Here is a 24796-nt window from a genome sequence, read left to right as displayed (position 1 = left end):
GGCACATTCCCTACCCTGTTGTATGGAATCAACAACAAAACAACAAAATATCCCATTTCCATTTTCAGAGCTTTTGACAAAAGATAGCTGTTAGCATAGCTAACATTGCCCCCCTTGAGACAAATATGGCTACATATTTTCAAGACGGGAAGAAAGGCTCAGTTTTCTAGAATGGCCACTAAGGGTACTCTGAGCCTTTCCATATGTGTTGACTTCATTTTCACTTATGCAAAAGAAAGAACCAAGCCAGGTAATACTTTCGCTATACATGTACTATTGGAGGCAGCATAGCATTTTGGTCATGAGCTTACACTTTGAATTTGGATAGTCCTGGGTTGGAATTCCAGCTATGTCACAACTGTCATTTTCTGCATGTTACTTAATTTTTAATGTCTGCATCTCTCCTTATAAAATGGGAACAGTATTAGCACTTACTTCAAAGTCTTCTTGTGGGAATTAAATGGGATAATTTGTGTGAAGGACATTAACCTGGTGCCTGCTAGTCTCTTAAAGACTATCATTATGACCCTTGTCCCAAGACTTTTCCAATATATAGATATTAGATGTCACGTCCCATTTAAAACTCACTTTTTGTCCTTAAACCAACCCAGAGACACTGATATATGAAAGCTTCATATCAGCAAAGAGGCATCTGAGGCTCAGGGGTAGTAAACTCCTTATCCAGGGCTCAGAGGAGATGACGACCGAATTGGGCACACCAGCCAATCCAAGATTCCAGGTGTTTTGAAAGAACACTTCCTTCCTTACCTAGCTGTCCTTTGCTTTTAATCTTATGAATAGGTTTTAAGACTGCAAATCTTAATAATTACCTTTTTCTTTGATACCAAGTTTCCTCCACCCTGCTTCCTCTGACACTATGATCCCCTCAAGTTCTATTATTGGCAGTGTTTCTTGCACTTTGGTAAAGAATTCAGAGTACCAGGGGAATGTCTTCTTCTCAGGCAATTTAATCTGGTACAACAGCACCTGTTATGTACTGCCCTGGTTAGTGGTTTGTAAACAAGAACACGTCCTGAAAGCCATCACTTACTGTATGATTCCCACATAGTTCTCAATCTCTGTCAAGGGAGCTTTCCTCCAGTTTTTTTTATATCCGATCACCAGAGTGTTGGGTTTCATTCTTCCTAAGCCCGAGGCCTAAACAGAGGAGATAAACACATGGGCAATCCTTTCCAGACCAGGAAACTACCACTGCAAATGAAAAATAATGTCCAAAAGAGCACTGAAGTAATGTTCTGAAGATTCTGAAGATTAGATTACATTTTAGAGCATGTCCTTCATGCCCGTACCCAAGCATAAAATAGAAAGATTAGTTCTAAATCATCTCAGCCATAAATGGATTTTAGATGACAGAAATGTAGCTTTTCTAAATTAGCAGTCATTTGCATTTCTTCTGACACACTCATTAAAATGGTTCAATAATTTAAATCAAGTGAGGGTCGGCTTAACTGTTGGCATGCGTGTTGTAACTTAGTGATTCAAAGCTCATTTCCACCTGTTTTACCCATAATGTCATTATCAATAAAATCCATGTTTGGAAAATTCTAAGATACAAGGATCACTGAAACTCGTACTTGTATTATTTATCGAAGAGTAATGGCGCTATGTCTCTAGGACCTAAGCTTCTTACCTGACAGTATCATTAATAGCCATCTTCCATATCAGGTTTCACTCCCCCCCCCCCCCCCCGCTTTAGATGACAGGATATGGCTTCCAGTTAATTAAACTTAATTTGGCAATAGTATTGAATACCTATTAATTACAAAGTGTTATGTCAGGTGCTGTAGAAGAGCAGTGAAGCATATTCTTTGGCCTTAAGGAGTTTGGAATAAGGTGAAGAAGGCAAGATACACACAAATAATTATAATTCAAGTGCACATGCAGTAGGAACTCATATGGAAGCATAAGGGAAGAAAACCTGAATTCTAGCTGTGTCTTCATGGATGGCTTCAGGGGAAAGGTGCCATTCATTCCAGATCTTGCAGGTCAGTTAGAGGTTGACAAGCATGGAAAAGAGAGCAGTGGGAGTGAAGGAAGAACACTCTGGGTCACAGGAGGAGTGAAACCAATGACCAGAGCAGAACACATTAAAGGGGACAGTGGTGAGCAGGAGGAAGCAGGCATTGATGGAGGGTTCCTGAAATAAACTTTGCCTCCACATCTGTTGTGTTTCTCCTAGAAATGTCCAGGTGGCAAGATAACTCCTTACAGCCATCGTTTGGTGCTCAGCAGATACACGGCAGGATGGAGCTTGTCTTTTCTGTGACTACAGTTTGGGGATGTGGTCATTTGTACCATAAATTCTTAGAAGCAAAGAAGTCTTCATCCAAAATGGATGGTCATAATGGTCAGTGCTTCCCTTTAATACCATCCTGTCTTTCCCTTTGTACCCCACTTTTCTTTAAGGAAATTCAAGTGAACAAACTTTCTGCATTGTCGAATGTTTTATGGTTTCTTCTGGATTAATATAAGACTTGCTTTCCAGGCCTGTGTCTTTTTTCTCCCTGCTTATTTCATGTCAGACCACCCATTCCTTATTGAAAAGTTTATTATTTCACCAATCTTCCAAGATAATTTTACCTTAAATGTGTAACCTTCCCAACATATTTCACCACAGAGCTCCTGAAAAGTAACTCACTAAAGACAATCAGCTTCTTAAAATGACACCTATTTCCATGGTTTGGCAAATTAGTAACAGGTGAAAGGATGCTCATTGGGGGTAATAGGTCTTTCAGAAATGGCTTCTGTGTGCAGCTACTTTGCAAGAGTTCTTCAGGAATATAAGAAACAAGAATATACCAAATACTCTTAATCTCCAAAGTAGTACAGTTTATTTTTTCTCTCCTGACTGCATAAGCATCAGTGTCACCTGGACGTCGTCCTGAATTTTGTCATTCCTGTAAACGGTGACTCTGAAAGCAAATACATCATTCAGTACATATAGAATCAGGGCTTTCCAACCATATTAAAGCCAGAATGATTAGAAAGCCAAGCCCTACAGTTTCTTGGGGTCTCTTGGATTGTTTGAAGAATGGTTCACCATTCTATTATGATCAGAACTGGGGAAAGACTCTGTGTACTAATTATGGAAGGGGAGAAAAAAGGAAAGAATAAGGGAGAAAAAGATAAGAGAACCAAGGGCTTCCATGTTGAGTCACAGAGATTATTACATTTTACTCAACATTCTGGAAATAATTTAGGAGGATAGGGAGATTTTTACGCCCAGATCACCATGCATTTATTTAGTTGAATCTAGCAGCTTGCCCTCGCGCCATTCACAGAAGAAAAAAGGAGCAGAATGCCTGACTTGAGTATTGCTATATGCAGTATGAGATGCAAAAATAGTTTGAAGTTTTAATAGGATCCTGAATGTCGCCAACCATCAGAACAAATTTGCATTTCAATAAGTGTGGGGACAGAATGTATGCTGGTGGCCAAAGGCAACCTCATTTCCCATTTCCAGCATATCATCCATAGTTCATTGTAATAGAACCTCTCTGCTTTTGTTTTAGTTTTGCCTCTCCTCAGGAATTCGAAATGAGTTCCTTAACCATCTGCATTGATCTCCGATGCTGGGCTGCCTAACGGGAGCCATTCACTTTGGGAGCCTCATTAATAGGGAGTGCTAATTGTCTTTTGCCTCCGTACTCATTCCCTCAGTGTCAGCCTTACCTGAAGGAGACTTCGGACACCATCTCTGAAACAGTCTGCTGCCACTGCAGCATAAAAAGCCTTGATTTTGTTCTTGATAAGCCAGGCCTGCTTTTTTGCCATGCCGCTGTTCATCTCTTTAACACACAGCTTGCGTGGTCCCTGTACGACACGATGAAATATTGGTTAGAAGCCCTGCTATTATCCCTTGCGCTACTGTTGTTTTCTAAAGGACAAAAATAGCCAGCAATGCCCCATCGAGTTAAGAAGTGGGAAAGAGGGAAAAACACCTCACTAAACAGGGTTCACGTAGACTTAACCTTTTGGAGCAGGCCTCTGCTGCTCCCATCATTCACTTTCCACCCAGAACGTCCAGATGCATTAACACCTGTTTAATTAACTGCCTCATGCCAATGAAAGAAAGAGCTGAGGGCATCACGGCACAGGAGGAAAATACTGAAAATGCGAATGAAGAAATTCAGGATAAATACACAATCAACCTTTGACTCAATAGCAAGAGGTATGTTTAAGAACACTAAGGAAATCTCAGCTAGACCCCAATTTGAAGAAATGGGCAGAGATCTTGGCAGTCAGAACATGGTGGGTTGTCACTTTCCTTGTGTAATGTTGACCTACCCCCATCCAAATAAATTAAGATTTCCCTCTCACTCAATGAATTTCGTGGGAACAGTTCATATACCTGTGGCATAGGAAGAATACAGGAGCTTAATAGAGAAGAAGGTAGGTATCGTGGTGGTAGATGAAACATTTTATAATTTTAAGATTTGAGCTCTGGAAATTCATTTCAACTAAAAATTTGATTCTTTTTCTCCTTCCTTACAGGTCCAAGCCAAGTCTTTTCTTTGCAAGTTTCAAATCACCCCTAAAAGTGTTTCTGATGATCTATAATGTGCCTGATAGGATATGAATCTATTTTCCTAGGAAATTCTTCCAAGTCATGAACAGATTAGGTATGTTGTTGAATTGTCTTAGATCTATTACAAGCTACCTAGGATCTTGACGAAATGCAGTGTGTAGGTCTGGAATGAGGCTTAAGATTCTGCATTTCTAACAAACCCCCAGGCCATGCTTGGAGTCACAGTCTTAGAGGGTCTTTGACTAGAGAGAAAGGGCTTGGGATGTATGAAAAAGATACCAGGATTTGTGGTCTGCAGAAGTGGTTTCAAATCTAAAATTGGCCGTTTGGAAGAAGCTAATTATTTCTGAGCGTTGCTATAATTTTCTGAAAACAGGGATAAAACCTCTAGCCTGCAGGGTTGTTTTGAGCAGTAATGATAAAGTGCCCAGTCTGATGTCTGGAATATAGTAGGTGCTCATTCAAAGTTGGATGATTTTTATAATCTTAAATGAGTTTTCACAATCTTGTTGGAGCCCCAGACCTATTTCTACCACTGTGTTTGTTCTATGACAGAGTTTTGAATTGGGAGCCAGAGCTGGTTCTGGCACAGGCTGGCTGATACCCTGGTGTGTCATGTGCCTTTTCTTGGTGTGGGTTCTACATTTTAAAAATAAGGGAATTGTCTAGTTCATCACTGTCCAGTATGATAGCCCTTACCCATTCGCTGTTGAGCATTTGCAATGTGTCTGCTCCACACTGAGATGTGCTGAAAATGTAAAATACACACTAGATTTTGAAGCCTTAGGATGGAAAAAAAGAATGCAAAATATCTCAATATTTTTTATATTGTGCATATTGAAATAATAATATTTAGGATGCATTACATTAAATAAAATGTATTAAACTTTTCTTGTCTCCTTTTACTTTTTTGATGGCTGCTAGAAAATTTTAAGTTACATATTATGTTTCTATTATGCAATACTAGACAATCTTTGGTCACTTCCATTTTAATGTTCTATTTGAAATGGATCAGATTCGTTATGTACTAATTTTAGTATTTTTTCTAGAACTTGCCAGCTTTTCAGAAGACTTGTCAAAAACTTTTTAAAACAGTTTGGATGGCTTACATTAAAGTTACAAAACAAGAACCTTCAAAGATGATGGGTAAGTAAAGATACAGGGAGGACAGTTATTAAGCCAGAAGACCTAAATTAAAGAAAGATATGCCATTATGGATAAAATTCTGCTTAGGGTTCTAGAATGTCCACGCATTTTGAACTATTAGTTCTCTTTGGGCACTCTAGACTCCATCAGCTGCAAAGAAAGAAGAGATATTTTTTCAGGGAGGCTCAATGGTAACAGTATCCATGTGACAGAAGAACAACCAACAGCTAGAAAAGGTATTGGGCCATCAGTATATTGAGTTGTACCACAATGACTGTGCACCCCTGGGGAAAGTGGCATTGATTTAAATAAATGCAGTCTAATGTATGTCTATTATTGTTACAAAAATCCAGATTAAGCATTAATTGTGACAGAAAGATGTACTTTAATGCCTAAATTTGCCATATTGAGAAGTCATAAAAATATTTCAGACAGAATCTCTCTTTGCTAAAAGCGATTATAGTATCATTGTAGCACACTTACTAATGTGAGGCAAGGCTGCAATACAAATGTAGTAAGGAAAAATAAGCTAACAAAGAGGGAACACATACTGGAATATAATTACTCTCAACATTGAAATATGTCATAGTCACAAAAATGGATTTTGCCACTCAATTAAAATATTATAGAGATTAGCTCAGTTAGGATCCAAAATATGAATGCATAAATTAATTCAGGATTTGAACAAAGAAGCCCTAAAAGTCTTGTATATATTATAACTTTGACATTGATTGAGAAAAGGGTAAAGAAATTCTAATTATTTAGTCTGGAGAAGTAGTTGATGGGATGCTACCTCAAATAAATGAATATTACAAAAAGAATTTGCGAATGAGTTCCAACATCATTAGGATCAAATAGAGAAATTTGGGCCAAAAGCAATGTTCTTTCCAACTTTCATTTTTCAAGACACTGAGAGTCTTACTGCTCTGTCTTTGCTTTCATTGCTGCTTTGGTTGGAAGTGTGGGAAAGAGAATTTTTCCTTTCCGATTTGGTCCATATTTCATCTCACCATGTGCCTAGTGCCCATTCTCAGGTCATCTCATTTTTCCTGCATTGTGCCATGTCACTCTCTTATGAACATCATGACAGAGCCTCAATGACTAAAGAATAATAGATGCATCTATAAAAATGCATCAACTTGGTGGTTGTGAACATTGAGACGAAGAGGTTGAAGATAGAAGAAAAAATGAAAACTTTAGTTTCCTCTGGTTCATCTGTACTTGAACTGCCCTCTGCTGTGCCAGAGTTAGGAGTTGGTTGTGTTCCCTGAGTTTTCTGAAGAGTGTCTTTGAATTCAAATAGAGCTTTAGGTTTTATTAAGATGTTTTCTAAATTTTAAGAAAAAAAAAAGAGAGAAAGGAAAACAGTAAGGGTGAAATTCTGTTAAAAGGGGATCTACGTAAGGAAGCTGGCCAAAAGCTATCTGTCATCTCCTTTACCATGAGAGGAGAGCAGGACAATCAAGGTTTAAGGAATGTGAAAGAGTAGGCAAACATTAATCAAAATAGATCTACATCTTGGCACACTTATGTGAAATGAGTAGAAGAATGCCAACAAACCTCAGGTAACATTGCCTTTGGAGAGGGAGAGAGCCATGTGCTAAGTGGTTTTAACAAGGACTTCAGCTTGAGCTGTGGTTTATTTCATTTCAAAAGTGAGTAGGAACATATATGACAAAAATGTTAACAGTCATTAATTAAAAGAAGTAGGATATGGGTGTCATTTTATTTTATATAGTCTAATCATATGAAATTGCCTGTATTCAACAGTTTGGACCAACAAAAATGTAAATTTCGTATGCTTCGACATAATATTTTTCTTAATGTTTCAAAATAAAAAATAGAAACAATCTAAAAAAACTTTATTTTTCAGCCACCAGAACAGCACAATGTACTTAATAAAAGATACCACCGTACACTTGAAAGTCTTTTGCAATTTTAAGACAAACAAAATTTAGAAAAGAGCTAAGTATTGCATTTGGGGGGCAATAAAGGCTTTATCTGATTTGCATTCTAAATCCCAGATCAATTGGATCAAGTTTCCATCTTTAAAGTATATTTGTCTTTGATTTGTTTTCATAAAAATTACCCTGCCTTTAAACTAAAGCTGAGAAGTATGTGAGTGAGTGACTGTTGAAGCATGCAAGATGCCTTCCCGCACGGGGAAGGTAAATGTGAGATGGCACCAACTGAGCAAGGTATACCCAGAGAACTAAGGGTACAGAAACCCAAACTAAGTTATTGTAATGATTGATTTTATTATTGCTCTAACTCCTATGAATGAGATAAGTGAGGAGACTAATTGACAAAGAAAGGCAATGTGTTTTTATGTTGGGAAAAGAGGGTAGAATTGGTGGAGATTGCAACCCCTGACTTAATACTTGCTTGTGGCTGAACCCCTGAATTAGACTACGTTTGACAATATGAGAAGATACTAGAAGGTGGATTCCTACTCCCTCTGATCTTTCTATGGTGATAAGAATGAAGCACAGAAGAAAATTACTTTTGTTCAGATTTTCTTTTCAATGTTTTATATTTTTGAGAGAGAAAGAGACAGAGACAGAACGTGAGCGGGGGAGGGACAGAGAGAGAGGGAGACACAGAATCCGAAGCAGGCTCCAGGCTCTGAGCTGTCAGCACAGAGCCCAATGCGGGGGGCTCGAACCCATGAACCGTGAGATCATGACCCGAACCAAAGTCCAAACGCTTAACCAACTGAGCCATTCAGATGCCCCTACTTTTGTTCAATATAAAGCCTCTGGGATATAAGTATATCAATGATTTATCATGTGGTAATTCAAAGGAGAAGAATAGCCAGCATTTTAAGTTACCAAGCTGGATTCCTTAAAAGAGATGCCCATATTTGTCTTGATGAAGGTACCTCTGAAATCTTAACGCTTGTAGCAAAGAAGCAAGAAGGAAAAAGAGGCTCTGGTGGATGAGTGTAAGAGTTAGTTGAATATTTGGAAGGATACAGTGGGGGCTTGGGGTTCAGCCAAAAGAATAACTCTTTAAATTCAATTCAGCAGCTTTGAGGGCTATGATGTCTAGTCCTTTAAAAATGTCTCTGTTGTAGGGGCACGTGGGTGGCTCAGTTTTGGTTAAGCATCCAACTTCGGCTCAGGTCATGATCTCACAGTTCATGAGTTCAAGCCTGGCGTCTGGCTCTGTGCTGACAGCTCAGAGCGTGGAGCTGCTTCGGATTCTATGTCTCCCTCTCTCTCTGCACCTCCCCCAACTCACATTCTGTCTCTCTCTCTCAAAAATAAATAAACATTAAAAAATTTAAAATGTCTCTGTTGTAGAAAATGGCAGCTGGGCCACACACTTTCCATCGACCCACCAGCATCGAAATACCACTGAGCTCTGAGTCTTGCTCTTTCCTTGTAGTGTCACCACATTTCAAGTTAGCTCTTTTTTTAAAAAAAAATTTTTTTAACGTTTTTATTTATTTTTGAGACAGGGAGAGACAGAGCATGAACAGGGGAGGGTCAGAGAGAGGGAGACACAGAATCTGAAACAGGCTCCAGGCTCTGAGCTATCAGCACAGAGCCCGACGTGGGGCTCGAACTCACAGACCGCGAGATCATGACCTGACCCGAAGTCAGCCACTTAACCGACTGAGCCACCCAGGCACCCCTCAGGTTAGCTCTTAAATAACTGGAGGCCAGCAGAGGGTTGGAGCACAAAGCCAGCTATCCTATGATTAGTTGGCAGGAATATGTATCTTACTGTTCTATCATGATCATGTTGGGTACCTAAAAAAGTCCAAAAATCCAGTGTCTGGATCCGGTTTCCTTAAGAAAGGATGCTTCCAGTTTTGTTGAAAGGGATAGATTTTTGGAATGAAATGGCAACTATGGTATACCAAAAATAATGATTATGAAAATAACAATACCAACAGTAACAACTACAATTAATTGAGCATTTACTGTTTGATAGATGCTGAGCTGGCACTGGAAAGATCATCTGATAGAATTCTCACAATAGCTTTGTAACATAGGTGCTAATGTTGTTATTATTCTTCCCATTTTCTAAAAAAAGAAAGAGCATCGAGGCACTGTAAGACTAAATTATGTACCTAAGGGACTCACAGCTAACAGGTGGCAAAGAGTGATTCAGAACTTGACCATGTGTGTCAAAAGCCCATGAGCACCAGCTTCCCAGAGTTAAAAACTGCATTGTCACCTCTCAACATTATCTTTTCTTATTTGACCTTTCCCATAGGTTGGCCTAACCACCAATAACTGTGCTTTCGGAAAAGGTTTTCTGGTGGTATGCTGACCTCCCCCCATGTCACTTTCCATCTGTTTCTTTGCAAAGATGATTGACGACGAAGTCTAGAGTTGAAAAATGCTGACAGCATCTGCAGCCCCAGGAGCTCACAGAGAGTAACTAACTGGAAAGTCATTAACTGATGCAGTAACTATTTCCTGTCCCTGAGAGAACCTCAGGACCTGGGAGCATGACTCATGGGCCTTACTCAGAGAGACCAGCACAATGATATATAATGTTGTCCAATATACCTGTCAGACAACAGGGCTATTGGAGGCACAGACAAGGATGCTTACTTCACATGATACTCCACAATCACGCTCTTTTATTAGAGTGAAAGCAGCAAAGGGTTAATTAAAAGCAATATCTCTTGTCTCTATTAGAAGACCTTTTCTCCCTTGCCAATATAGGACTGTTCATACTCTCAGTTCATTTCTTCTGTCCTAAAGATTTTTTATTGCCTGCTAAACTAAGTTTTCTCTAAATTGTTGGAGAAGAAAAACACCCCAAACTGCTTATTCCATCAAAACCAGCTCCTGTATTATATTGACCAAAATGAAATTCAGTAATCCAGGGCACAAAAGTTGATAATATAAGAGAAGGGTGCTTGATAAGATTTTTAAAAATCCTCTGGAGTCACAGTTGGTCATTACTTAACCTGTCAATCTTATGTAGTTGGTAGGATGCCTTCTACTCCCCTTCTGGATAATTGCATTGAGTTCTATTGTCTCCGTTACTAGCATATGAGCACCTAAAGGAAGGAGAATGTGACCAACTTGCTTCATACAGCAAGTATTAGAGTACTGCCAAGTATAAAAAGATGCCTAAGTGCTGGTCATGACGATGTGCGGTAAATTTGTCCCTGCATCATGGCCCAGCTGACTGGCCCCATAGTTACATGGCTTCCTGACAGCCCTATTCCTGACAAGGACCGGAAGTTTGGGTAGTGGTACCTGATTCTATCAGCACTCCCAAGGACACAAGTCTGCTAAGGCTTTCTCCTCATGAGGTAACGCAGAGCACAATCCGGTGGCCTGGACTGACATCCTGGTTCTGCCGCTTTCTTATCATGTGACCCTATGCAATAATTCAATTTTCTTGCATCTCACTTTTCCAACCAATAAAACGAAAAAAGGCATTCTTTGTTCCTTCCCACCTCACTCGGCTGTTATATACCTCAAATAAGAAAAACTAGGAAAAAGCTTCAAAGAATTGATAGGTACTATAAAAATACATTGAAGGAGCTAAGAATTTTGAGTTGTGTGTATGAGAGGGAGAGAGACAGAGACAGAGACAGAGTTTGAGGTAGAGATGGAGGTAGAAGGTGTGAGATTGTTATGGGAACACAAGTAGAGATAGGCTGATTTGGAGGACTTGGACTTACTATTTTATTAGAATTTTCATGCTTTCTCCTCACTTTAGAGATTGGTAATTGGTCAAGAATCATGGTTAAATTCTTAGCATCTACTTTTAATACCTCCTGGGAAAACCATGAATAAGTTATCATTAGCCTACTACACACTTCCTAAAAAAAAGGAATTCATTCAGCTCCAAATGTTTATCTAAGGCATGGGAAACTTGGTTTAATTCCCTAGATATCTGTAGTGTCATCAATTTTATCCAAATATTTAATCTAAATTCTATGTGCTGTCATTTCAGGACATTATGTCTGGTTTTCTCCTCATCAGTTAATCTATATAATAGTACTCTGGCTCATTCCGTGCTTTTATATTTCTGTGGACAGTTACCACCCCAAATGCCTTCATTTTATTTCTGAGCCAGTTCTCTTTTTCTTGTCTCAAAGGCCATCATTTGGAAATATTTATCACTTTTAGTTGGTCTCCCATGAAATCTGAAACATTTTTTATCTACTTATTTAAATTCAGGATCACGGCCTTTGCTAGTCCTTGCTCTATGAATCAAGGAAAAGGGCTCCTGTCCAAACTGCCTTGCCATTTTCTTATCACTGCCTGTAGGCACTTGGCTCGCCTAAAACAACACAAGGTGAGCAGGGAGGGAAAGCACCTTCCTGGGATGAAGTGGCTCTTACCACAAAGACTTCGCAGCAGATGCAAAGGCCACTGTTCTTGGTAAAGGCATGAGTAATGTCCAAGAGAGCAGGTCTTGTCATCGGTCCCCCTGTTAAGACAATGCACTGGGGCCTGTAAATGGAGAAAAGAAGATGTGAAACTGGCCGTTTCAAGAAGCCTATGAACCAGAACAACCCTGATGGAAATGGCAGGAACAGAGGGTTTGGCAAATGGGACAACTTCTCCCCTAGTTCTTGGGTTTCTCATCAGAATTCTTGAATCATCCTACCTGTTCATCTTGCCATCTTTGTATTCTTAGTTCATTAGTCATGGCAAAATGTGAAGTATAAAAAAGGTGGTCTTGGGTTTACCCCTGTTTTCTTCCCTCCAGATACTACCCTATCCTAAATCCCCAATGTGACCTCTTACTCTCCAGCTGGCCTTTTCATGCTGCTTTCCTTCATCTTCCTTGCAAAGCTCATTTTTTTTAGGCTCCATTCAAAATAAGATATAACTAATGAAGAGTTTAAAATGTTACTTTTCCTAAGAGAATTCAGTAAGCCACAAAGCCTTCAGCTGAAAGAAGACAGCACCAATGATTAAGGTTTTGGGGGATTTGGGAACATCTCTCTAAAATCACACTCTTGGATCACCTCTCTATTTCTGTGCATGGAAGGTGACACCTGGCATTATGATGGTTTATAGTTGAGAGTGGGCATAGCTCAGGGTGGAAGAGAAGAAACACTCATTCATAGAGGTGTTGTCATGAAAATGAGGCAGTTTTGTAGGACTGCCTATTCTGAGAATATACCCATAAAGTGTATCACTACTCTAGTGCATTTGTCTCCCATAAAGGAAAACCACTTCCAATGTAGAGCAATGCCAAGATGCCTGAGAGGTTAACTTTACCTGAAATTTTTCACATGGTCTTCCACGGTCGTTAATTCCAGGGCATTGTCTAATGCGCTCACATAAGAAAGAGCCTGTGTGGAGGAGCCCCAGTTCACATCTGTGGACAATGGAAGAATTTGGCATTAAAAGCATTGACCTTCCCTCTGTGTAAGCTGTTGCCTTCTATGATTTTCCTTGGCTATCTCATCAGTGAGGAGTGCCCAAATTAGAGAAAACACAATATGGCATTTCCTAGAGATACCATTGTGTCCTTTTATGAACACTTTATGAATTCTTAGAAGTGAGATCTCTCTTTCCAGCTAAGGGTCAGACTTTAAAGATTCGGCTCCAGAAATTTTACTTGGTGAGAGAGGCTATGTGACAACCACGTTGCAGGTGGATAGACTTGGAAAAGGTTAGTCCCTAAGTAAATTCAAAAGGTCTTCATAAATTCTTGAATTGAAAAAGAAAAGAGGCATTTCTGTAAACACAGATATTGTGTAGCAATCTTTATATTTTGAATAGTAAAACTGAATAGCTCAGGGATTCTTCCTCTTGGGTGTCTATAAAGAGAGCTTGGCAAGCATTTTAGTTTGATGTTGTAGGGCCTGATCTTCGTAATAAGGGAGGGAAGTGCTACCATCTCCTACCATTTTTTTTTTAATAAATTAAATATTAGATGGGGCCTCTAAACTTTATAAGAGGCAGTCCTGATGGGAATGTACAGACTTACTCCAGATGGTAGATAGAGTCATCTCCCTAGTCCTGCTTGGAAGAGGCAGGGAGATGGTGGGGAATAATTATCTGGAGGAAAAAAAAAAGACTAATATTGAGTTAGTATTGATTGCACCAGGTATTTAGCATACCTTAGGTTACTTTGTTCTTATAAAACTCCTACTAGTCAAATGGATATTTATAAGTAAAAAGTGAACCTTGAACCATTCCTCATACCATGTGTAAAAATTAACTCCAACTGGATAATGGGCATAGATTTAAGATCTGAAACATTAAAACTTTTAGAGGAAGCTTGTGACCTTAGATTAGGGAAAGATATCTTAGATTAGAAGCAAAAAGCCAAATCATAAAAAAAAAAGATAAATTAGACTTTCTAGAAATTAAGAGGGGCGCCTGGGTGGCTTAGTCGATTAAGCATCCAACTGTCATGATCTCACAGTTCATGAGTTCAAGCCCTGTGTGGGGGTCTGGGCTGACAGCTCAGAACTTGGAGTCTGCTTTGGATTCTGTGTGTGCCTCTCTCTCTGCTCCTCTCCTGCTACTTATTATTCTCTCTCTCTCTCTCTCTCTCTCTCTCTCTCTCTCAAAAATAAACATTAAAAAAAATGAAAACAACAACAAAAAAGTAAGGTGACTTGGTTAAAAGCAGGGAATAGACTAGTCTGGAATCAGGCCTCGTGCTGACAGCGCAGAACGTGCTTCAGGTTCTGTCTTCCACTCTCTCCCTCTGCCCCTCCCCAGCTTGTGTTCTCTCTCTAAAATAAATAAATGTTTTTAAAAAAAGAAATTAAGAATGTCTGTTCTTCAAAACAAACTGTAAGGAAAATGAAAAGGCAAGTCATAGCCTTGCAGAAAATATTTGCAAAACACGTACCACTAAAGGATTTACATCTAGAGTATATAAAGAACTCTCAGAACTGAATAATAAGAAAATAAATAGGCACAAGAAAATAAATGGGCAGAAGATTTAAACAGGCAATTTGACCGAAGAAGATAGATGGATGGCAAATAAGATATTCAATATCATTAGTCATTAGGAAAATGCAAGCAAGTCATAATGATAGGACTCCACATCTATTAGAAAGTTTTATTTATTTTTTTAATCAACTGACAATGCTAAGTGCTGACAAGGATGTGGAGCATGAGGACTTTCATCCCTTGCTGGTAGGAATAGAAGATGATAGGGTTTCTGTGCAAAACAGTTTGGCATTTTTTTATGAAAAAAAATGTATATACACACTCTTACTACATGGTCAGAAAACCCACTCTTAGATATCTCACTCCTAGAGAAATGAAAACAGAGGTCCACATAAAGTCCTGTGTGTGCATGTTTATAACAGCTTTACATATAATCATCCCAAGCTTGAAACAACCCAATGTCCATCAGCTGGTGGATGCAGTTCTTAAATTTTTCAGATATATTCATACAACGAACCACTACTCAACATACATGAACAATCCACTTACACATGCAATAACATGGATGAATCTAAAAACATTCTGTCAAGTGAAAGGAAGCATACACAAGGCTACAAAATGCATCATTCTATGTAATACTCTGAAAAGGCAAAGCTATAGCAACCAAAATCAGAACAGTGGTTACTAGGGGCTGAGTCGGGGGGGAAGAGATCAAATACACAAGTGTGAAGGAACTTTGGATGATGATGGAAATGTCCTCTGTCTTGATTGTGGTGGTGGTTACAAGACTGTGTAAATCTGTCAAAACCTATAGACTGTACATCTAAAGGGGATGTATCTTACCATATGTAAATTATGCCTGATGCGTAAAGTAGTAAAGAAAACAGCAAACAAATCCCTCTAAGCCAATTACTGCCTCTCTACTTTCCTTGTGCAGTACAGGTAGGGGACATAGGAAGGTGGCTGGGGCCATCTGGCTCCCGAGACTAGGCCTCTCTGTACCACACTCTGCTCTCTAGCTTCTCCCAGCTTCAGCCTATCCTTCTCGTTGATTCAAAAGTTAACACCCAAAGTTCAGCTCTAATTGAATGATCTATGGCAGCTTCTTGTTGCTCACAGAATCCTTAGCATGACATTATGCTTCGTATTTATCTGGCCCAACCTACTCCTCTGCCCCTTCCCCTTAGCACCCAAGAACTCCATCTGTGTTACAGGCCTTGAGCCATGTCCCTGCATGCCTCCTAACTTCATTCATGCTTTTCCTTCTGTCCAGAATAATCTTCCCTGACTCTGTCTGATTTGTTCATTTAACAAATATTTATTAAGTGCCTACTGAGTGTTAGTCCTGGGAATGCAAGCCACGAACCAGAAGAGTCTTCCTGGACAACCCTAATCAGAACTAATCGCTCCCTCTCCTTTTCCCAGTAGTTCGCTCATGTCATCGCATGGTACTTCCTATATTGTATTATGGTTACTTGCTTGTATGAGGGTCAGTGAACTCCTTGAGGATAGGGACTATATCTTATTTAGCAGGATTCTTAGCAGGTGATATAACGGGGTTTGGTATCATACACTCTACTTAAAATGTCAGCTCTAGCTCATCCTGTCACCTTGACAAACGGTCAACTCTTTGAACTTCAGTTTCTTCATCTGTGAAATGGGTCTAATGATACCTGATATACAGCATCATTGTGACGATTCAAGGAGTGCTTGGTATATATGGTATATATGGTTAACCATTATGTTATATTTTTAATATCCACTGTTCACATAGCACACCTAAGCACATAGGAGGTGCTCAATAAACATTTATTCAATGAATGGTTAGTTAGGGAGTGCTTTTGAAACCCCCTCCTGTACAGTCCTTATCTTACCTGGTTTCTTATAAGTCACGTATATATAGAGGAAGAACTCAATGACATAGGTGATGACAGCTGCCCACCAGTTGATAACAAACATGACTGCACAGCACAAAACAGCTCCAAAAAGAGATACCCACATGTTGTAAATTCCATATGCAGGTCTCCATCCTGAAATAAAAAAATCTCAGTGCATAAGAAAAACTTTCACACTATTACTTTATACCACTACATATGATTAGAATGCAGCTTGGGGTGCAGGTTGAACATCCGCCTTTGGCTCAGGTGTTGATCTCATGGTTCATGGGTTCGAGCCCCACATCAGGCTCTGCCCTGACAGCGTAGAGCCTGTTTCAGATTCTGTCTCCCTCTCTCTCTGCCCCTCCCCCACTTGAGTTCTCTGTCTTTCTCTCAAAAGTAAACTTAAAAAATTTTTTAGATGCAGGCAACAGTTTTTCCTATCATGAAAATCAGAACTTTTAGGTCAAGTGCCCAATTCTGTTATTAGTTTTCTGTGACCTTGGGTTCCTGGCCTATGAAGGCATACTAAATAAGAATGCTATAAATATAAAAAATGTGTTACTCATGGCCTCTTTGTATTTCCAGCATGCCCCAATTGTCTTCCCAAACTATGAAATCTTAAGCCTCTGATATCTATGCCATCAGGAGTTAAAAGGAGTTAGGAGAGATGGAAAGAGTAGGGTCTAGTGGGGAGGAGGGAGAGACACTCCTTGGTGGCCCAAGAAAGAGGAGGTTAAGACAACGGGATTATTGTTCCTATGGAGAAGGTAGAGCTTCATCAAAAGTCAAGCCAGTAACTTCCTGATAGCTCTGTCTTTACCTTCTTTATGTTAAGAGGATAGTGATTGCCCTTTCAGAAATAATAATCTATGAGAAAAAGGGAGAAGTTTTTCTGTAATAGCTTTTAAACCTGATGCATTAATGTTTTACATTTTACAGTGAAAATATTTCTCATGGTTCATATATGCATGGGAGTTTCCCATGTTCCTTGCAGTGAAGAAGCTGGGAGACAGTATGGTCAGCTAGGGAAGTTCTGATTTGAAGGGTATTTGGTCTATGGGTGAAATACATATTAAATTTGGAGTTGCCAAAACACAACAGAGCGTTCAAAGTCTTCAGGAGCAATTTCTGAAATGGCCACCAGATGGAAATAGCACATTGAGAACATCCATGGAAATGCCTTTATTTTTCCAAGTCTGGCTGTATGTGTGTGTGTGTGTGTGTGTGTGTGTGTGTGTGTGTGTGTTTGTGTGTGGCAGAGGCAGTGTGTGTGTCATTTTGTGGGTTTGTGTATCCATGTGTCTCTGTGTTTTTTTTCCCTCTCTCTTTTTCTTTCTTCCTCTTTCACTCCTTCCTTTCCACTCTTTCCCCTTCCCATCTCTATGATTTCACCTTGCTTTTCAAAGATGAACATAACATGGCATGGAGGCACACATTTCTATACTTGTTGTATTCACTGACTAGAACTTTCTGTTCTCTGCTTAAAAGAAGACAACACAACAGAAACAAAAGTTCCTCAGTTGTTCTCTGAAGCCCAGTGGCCTTGAGTGGACAAAGGCTCCCCTTCTGTCCATATTTTGTCTTATTGGCAGCAGGTTTTGCAAAGGAAGCTTGTGACCACAGCAGGCCCTAATAGAGTGGAAATGTGTTTACATCCCTGATAAAGGCTCTCATGGTGAAGAACTTTCTGAAGGTCAATAGTGATGAGTATCTATTCTGGTGGAAAGGTAGAAGGAATTCTAATAGCAAATGAAAGCAAGGAAGAGGTGAGAGGTGACTAGACAGGGAAGGTTCTTTGGCGTGAAATTTTGCACCACTTTCAACCACAGTCTGAGGAGGGCAGGGATGCCACTGGTTTCAATACGAATCTGCATCGACTGTACTCAGCAGGTAATTATGGGAACTACTCATCCTTCTCTTCTGCACCATGGGCAGGAAACAAATTGATAGTAAGGAAGTTTCAAATATATACATTTATTCCACTTCTGTGGTCACTTTCACCCTGGAAATAAATAGTGGTGTTTTTCTACTGCTGAAATAAATGTGGTTTCTCTTGCAATGAATAATTTATTGCTGCAGGAGAAAATTGACTTTACGGTTGGTCAAAAAGGCCATTGCTCAAATGATTCTTTTTCTATTTCAGAAGTCACCCCCCAACTCACCAAAATAAAGTGGATTATGCTGCCCACTAGGATATAAGGAAATACATAAACACAGATTGAGCACTTTTCACAGACTTATTTCATCTTATTGAGACAAACTAACTGCCTTCTTAGGCTTATTTTAGTTACGAAAAGTCAACTTACCCGGAGATTTGGCATAAGAGGCATGGAAGCAGGAGAAATTAATAAGTGCATATGAGGCCAGGAAAAAGTTGGAGATGATGGGGGCGATGGTGTTCAGTTCCGCTGTGAATGAAGCAGAAGTGAGCATGTACATATGAGTGATGAGACCAGGGGCTGAACAGCTGTCACAGCCTGGAAGCTTGACTTTATTTGGAAATTGAAAACATAGCTAGCATTTGTCAAAGTTTAAGAAGTTAGTGATTTTTCTTTGGGGTCTCATTCATTTAAAAATATTTTTTCAGCCGGGGTTTCCACAAAGTAAGATACAAGAAAACCTACCAATGAGAAAATAGACAATAGGCAAGACCTGTAATTCAAGTGGGCGTGGGTAGAGGGTTTGGGGACTGGGCAGATGATAAACTCCCCTGTAGGTATTCCAGAGGTACCATATCTTCTATTCTTTGTCTGCTGTGGATACAAGGAGAAATTATTTTCCTCCTGTGTCACTAAGCTCTGCAGTGTGACAGATTAAATACCAGGGCACCAGCAATACCCAATTGGAAATCTCTATACCCAACTTACTGTTCTTGACTCTCAACTCTTGCTAGTCATTTGCCGCCCCCCCCCCCTTTAAACATTTCTAGAGAGTTCTACCTCTCAAGGTGTGCCAGAAAATTTTTACCCCAGTACCTAAATATCCAATATGATTTAATCCTAGCTGAATTGTTTACTGTATGATATAGGAAATAATTCAGAGACATTATCATTTAGCTGTCAACCACAGTGATGCAAATACAGGTGGCATCTGGGTGTGATTCTAGACCATAGATGCCAGCAAGGAATACGCAAAAATGGCTGCCATGAAGTTTGTGCCATGAAGCTAGTCTACACTGTTCTCAGTGATTTTTAAGGATATTATTTAATTTATACAATTTTCTAACACTTGGGCTATTTGATCACATAAATGCATTATAGGGCAATGATTTGAGGTGTTATGCTTAAGTTATAGAATGGAAGCTTTTCTGTAAATAATCACTTTCATTTAATCTTTTAAAAATCTAAAAAACACAGACAGTCATATTTTCTACCTCTTCAACCTTGTAGAAATCTTATGAGGATTCAGGAATTACAGTCACTTCCTGAGTTCATGTGATGATGAGGGGCCTTTGTTGTTTAGTGCCACTGTGCTGAGGAAGGCTCTGCCCTTCTAGGCACAGTTATCATGGCCTTGCTTTTGGCTTCTTTTCCTCTGATAGGCTCACCAGCAATGGTAGCACCTTAGAGAGGAACGAGGAACGTGCAGGCTAAAGATGATGAATGTGCCTCTCCAAGATTGTGCAGCTGTTCCTATATCGCTTTGGAGAGGAAGCCGAGATTACAGTCTGGGTAAGTGGTTCTCAAACCTTAGTGGTCTACAAATCTCCTGAGGAACTTGTAAACATGCAGATTCCTTATCCCCAGAGACACTGATTCTAATTCTGGGGTTGGGTCTCAAAAACTGGCATATTAACAAACCCCAGGTGATTCGGATTCTGATATAAGTGGTCAATGGACCATATTTTGAAAATGACACTTCAATTCTCCTGCTAGCTGCCAAACCAGGAGAGGTAGAGACAAGTGGCACCTGGGGAAGACTCTGGAATTACACAATATCAGGGAGCTTGGAGGAAGGATTCTCTTGCGTTGGGTTGGATGGATTTCCAACATTCAGATTCAAAGTCTACCTCAAGTCCTCGAATGCTCTCTACACACAAGGATTCCTTGGATTAGACAGACTTCAATAATCTGAATTGGGATATTAAACATAAAACAGGTAACTTGTCAAGCTAAAAAGAAAACCCTAACAGTAATCAGAAGAATTCCTTGGCTTTCAGGAAGCAAGAGAAAACTACGAACCAATAAGAATGAAGGCCATGGCTATAACAAAAGTGAGAATGTATCCTCTCAGGGGTTCATTGTTTTTCCCATATCCCTTTGCAAAGAACTGCAGGGCTTTGTAGATGTTGTCCTTGCACAGCGCCTAATGGAAAAGAAGAGGAGATATTCGTCATTTATATCTATGCACAGTCATTTTCCCTAGGTGATTCAAACAAGAAGATTTGGGGAAAGATGAAGTGGTACATGATATAGGCACAAGTTAACACTGCAGTTTATCATTCTTTATATTATTTGAATCGATCTTGACTATGTGGCAGGCAGCATTTGAGCCAGATGCAAACGTTAAACTGTTTCAGAAAATGATGGAAGATGATTGCTCATGAGAATGAGTAGTTCAGCTTGATCCAAGTTTAGTGGAAACAGACGTAGGGAGAGGCACATGCTCCTGTGCTTGTATCACCTGGAACACTTTGGGTGCGCTGACGAGAGAGGCCAGGGCTGAGGACAGCGTTGCAGAAAAGATGCCAGCAGTGATGAGGGGGCCAAACCCTGACACCATGCTCATGACCTTGAGAAAAGATATTCCAGTAAGGAGACTCATCCATCACACAATTAAAAAAGAAAGTCAAAATTTTATGCAAATGCTTCCCTTTCTACTTTCTGTGATTTGGAATCTCCTTTACAAGTTAATTGCTTCTAACCAGATTGCCCCCCGCCCCTGCTTCATTCTCGAGTTCCTCAATATTTGTTTTTTTCAAAATGGACATGGCCATTTTGTTGTCATTGTTTATAACAATAAGAAATGCTCACCACAATACATCCAGAAGATACTGGAAAGAATAAATAAGGAAATGATTTCAAGGACTTTGACAACATTACCCCTGTCTTTTTGGGCATATGTTTCCTGGACAATGGGAAATCCTATCCAGTAGGAACTGGTATTTAAATAAGTTTTGGGGAGGGCTCAGTTGTTTTCTGGTCTTCCAAAAAGCTTTAGACTTTCTTGTTCTTCCTGCACATAGAAGCTTTTGAAACATTTGCTTTCTCTGTGATCATTAAATATAATTTTAGATCTTAGACATGATGAGATTCTATCAATTTAAGGCATATTTTGGAATAATGACTTCAACTGAGTTAATTTCTCTTTGTTGGTTGTTAAAATGTACGAATGAAGCCTTCAAGACAAATTTGCCTCTCCCTCTGCTCACCAATCATTCAGAGAAATTGATGTTTCAAGTTCTGTAGCTTTCCCAACTTCCCTTCTTCCTCCCCCCTCATTTACCTCCCCTTTTGCCACTCACAATTTCCTTCTTGGCCTTGTTTTCCAGGCACTCCAGGACCACATTGGGGCCCTTTCCTAAACTGAAGTCCATGCACAACGTGCATTCCAAGTGCTAACTATCTAAGTCTCTCCTTCTCCCCGCCATGGAATCTTTCATAATTGATTGGAAGATGCATAATGTCAGGTGGTAATCTTTCTCTGGTAATGCAATTCATACAAGGGCCCATTCTCTTCCCACCACAGTAAACGTAACCACAGGATTTGCCACTACATAATGCCTATAGGGTTCCCTTCCCTCACTCATGAATTGTTCCTTGCTGAATTCAAATGGATCCACAATCAATCATTTGCAAAGTCAGAAGTTTCATTATACTCCACATGACATTCTACAAATGAAAATAGCAATCAACTTTTTTTTTTTTTTTTGGCCATTCAAACCTGGAAATTGTTCATCAGCCCATATTCACATGGTTCATGCCGACATCTTGAGAAGTCATAGCCTAACCCACAGGCTGCTGAACCATTGCAGTTCATCCCAGAAATGATTGTGTCATTCATGCTTCCAGTGGCATCTCGGACCACACAGGCTCCTGGGGAAACAACCATGGCTTGTCATTTCTTTATAAGTGTTCTGTCCCCTATAAGGTTTTCTTCTGAAATCATAGTTTACTTTGAGTCTGAGCAGGTCCATTGCCATCCTCTCTTGTCATTCTGGGATCAGGTACCTGGAGGTTCCCATTCTCAGAGGCTTGAGAGCGCCCCCTGTCTCTAACAAGCTGCCACTTCCACTGCCTTGGGTGCTTTAAGTCCAAGCTTTCACCTACCTCTTTAAGACACTTGGGGTTGGAACCCTATTACTTTCTGAAATGCACATGGCAATGCTTTGCACATAATATGTATTCGATTCATATATCTGGCTTGGTACTACTGATCAGGTGTTTTGCAGGTAGAAAGATTTATTTTCTCAACGGTGAGAGAACCAAGGGGTAGCATTATTGAATTCCGGTAATTAAGAGAACTGAGCCCTTGTTTTCAACTAATGATAGTCCTTTCATAATTATTTAAACATAGCTATAATTCTACTTTATATAGAATTTTAATGGTTTAAATAATAAAGAAATGGGAGATAAAATATTAAGATTTCCTTGGTACTATTAATGGTCAAATAATATTCTATCAAATATCAGTGTATTCCATTATTTTTATACATTTTGGTATTTGTTATTTTCTACTATAAACATTCTATTATGAACATCTTTGTACACAAAATTTCCTTCCATATTTCAACATATTTCTCTAGGGTAGATTCCTAGAAATGGAGTTATGAACTTTTTAAAGATTCTTGATAGATACTTTAATCACTGACTTTCCTTAGGAATTTTATAACTATAATCTCTGCCACTATGTATTTGATAGGATTATTGAAATATATGACTATACATGGGAAATATGTAGAAACTTTTCTGAACCACCTGAAGGATACATGTTTTGCAAACTAAATCCCAACCAATGAAACTGTTCATTCTGCAATTCCAACTCCAGACAGTAGGAGTCATCATCCCTTGCTATTAACTTCAAGAGAGGTCTCAGTGACAGGTACCCTGTCAGGTGGTAATCTTTCTCTGGTGATGCAATTCATACAAGGGCCCATTCTCTCCCCACCACAGTAAACATAACATGACAGGACTGCTTAAACAGTTGAAATCATGGATGTTGGTTACCAAGCAAAACTATCCATTCTAGATTTTACCTTTATGCTTTGTTCTTTTATGTTGAGCTGACTTTTCTGAATCATATATTTTGGCTTCTGCATTATACAACTCCCCAAATTTCAGTGAAGCCAAGCCATGAACCATAACTAATGACAGGCTATAGACCTCACGACTATCCTCCTCTCCAGGGAAAAGTATAGAAACAGATTTTCCGCCCCAGGCAAAAACTGAAAGATTCTCTGAAATCAGGTCTATAACTTTACTCATTCCTTCATTTTTACTTCATGTGAGACAGAAAACCATTTGGGAAATTTAACTTAAGGTGATTTCAATGTCATTTAAAAATGTGTCAATTTTCTAAAGTATTGGAATAAAATCTCTTTACATGTAACTAAACTTGAAAATGCCACAGCAATATAGCTAACATTATCCATTTTCCTCAAATAAGAGACAGTGAGAGGAGCAAGAATCTAAGTTAACTGTTTTGCTTTTTTCTCCACAAACCAAAGTAAGATAAATGCAGTTCCCCAATTTCCTTTAAGTAGAGGACTACTGGGATGTGCCCTTCAGCAAAATGGTCATCCGGGCTTCTGCAGTGGGGAACTATACTCTGTGCAGTGCACAGAAAAGAGTTTTCTTCTCTGAATGTTCCACATTGCTTCCTCTCCTACTATGGTATAAGCATGAAGTGACCCACAACCAGGAGGAGGTGTGGCTGCAGGCACCAGGTGGAATGAAAGTCAGCTTAGGAACAGCAGGTGCATTCACATATTTTCTGTTCACTGAGCAATGTGGGGGCTGGCCACCCACACTGCTGGCAGCTGGGTCTTGTTCTGATTTCCTGCCAACTAGTGACAGTGACATTTCCATATTAGGGACAGTTAGTGCAAGGAGGAGATACAGTCATCAATTCTAGATCTTTCATATTTTCCTAAGCCTTTTTGTTTTTGTCTTGTTTTGCTTTTGGCTTCTTCTCTCTGGCTGTTTCTCACCTCCCTCCCAAGACAAGGGAGGTGGGTGCTGGGTGGTTGCAAAACATCTTTGGCAGGGGGGATTATCACCTAGAGTAGCTAAATTGGATTCTCTTTGTGTTCAGGCAGAATGACAATCTTATTAACTCTATCCTAGCCCTGACCCTGAGACACCTATATTATAGCTTAATTGCATTCAAACCCCTAAAGCATCCAGAGGGGAATAAAAATGTTGTCTTTAAAA

The 24796-nt window shown here is 39.5% G+C and overlaps 2 protein-coding genes across 2 annotated transcripts in view; one reads left to right on the top strand and one right to left on the bottom strand.

Annotated features, from left to right (window-relative positions):
- The window catches only part of FBN1 (fibrillin 1), a 711751-nt gene that overhangs the window by 370696 nt on the left and 316259 nt on the right, over window positions 1-24796 (top strand). The window lies entirely within an intron of this gene.
- The window catches only part of SLC12A1 (solute carrier family 12 member 1), a 100719-nt gene that overhangs the window by 30234 nt on the left and 45689 nt on the right, over window positions 1-24796 (bottom strand). Inside the window, exons 10-18 of the mRNA XM_049613594.1 lie at window positions 22308-22459; window positions 21048-21155; window positions 20606-20729; window positions 18731-18832; window positions 16419-16574; window positions 12910-13009; window positions 12021-12132; window positions 3694-3834; window positions 1052-1158 (exon numbers count right to left, since the gene is read on the bottom strand). Of these exons, the coding sequence (XP_049469551.1) occupies window positions 1052-1158; window positions 3694-3834; window positions 12021-12132; window positions 12910-13009; window positions 16419-16574; window positions 18731-18832; window positions 20606-20729; window positions 21048-21155; window positions 22308-22459 (1102 nt within the window). The remainder of the gene's footprint in view (window positions 1-1051; window positions 1159-3693; window positions 3835-12020; window positions 12133-12909; window positions 13010-16418; window positions 16575-18730; window positions 18833-20605; window positions 20730-21047; window positions 21156-22307; window positions 22460-24796) is intronic.

This window comes from Panthera uncia (genome assembly GCF_023721935.1).
Source record: "Panthera uncia isolate 11264 chromosome B3 unlocalized genomic scaffold, Puncia_PCG_1.0 HiC_scaffold_1, whole genome shotgun sequence".
In the NCBI taxonomy this organism is placed as follows: Eukaryota; Metazoa; Chordata; class Mammalia; order Carnivora; family Felidae; genus Panthera; species Panthera uncia.
The sequence above is the reverse complement of the archived record's forward strand: the minus strand, read 5'-3'. Positions and strand labels throughout refer to the sequence as shown.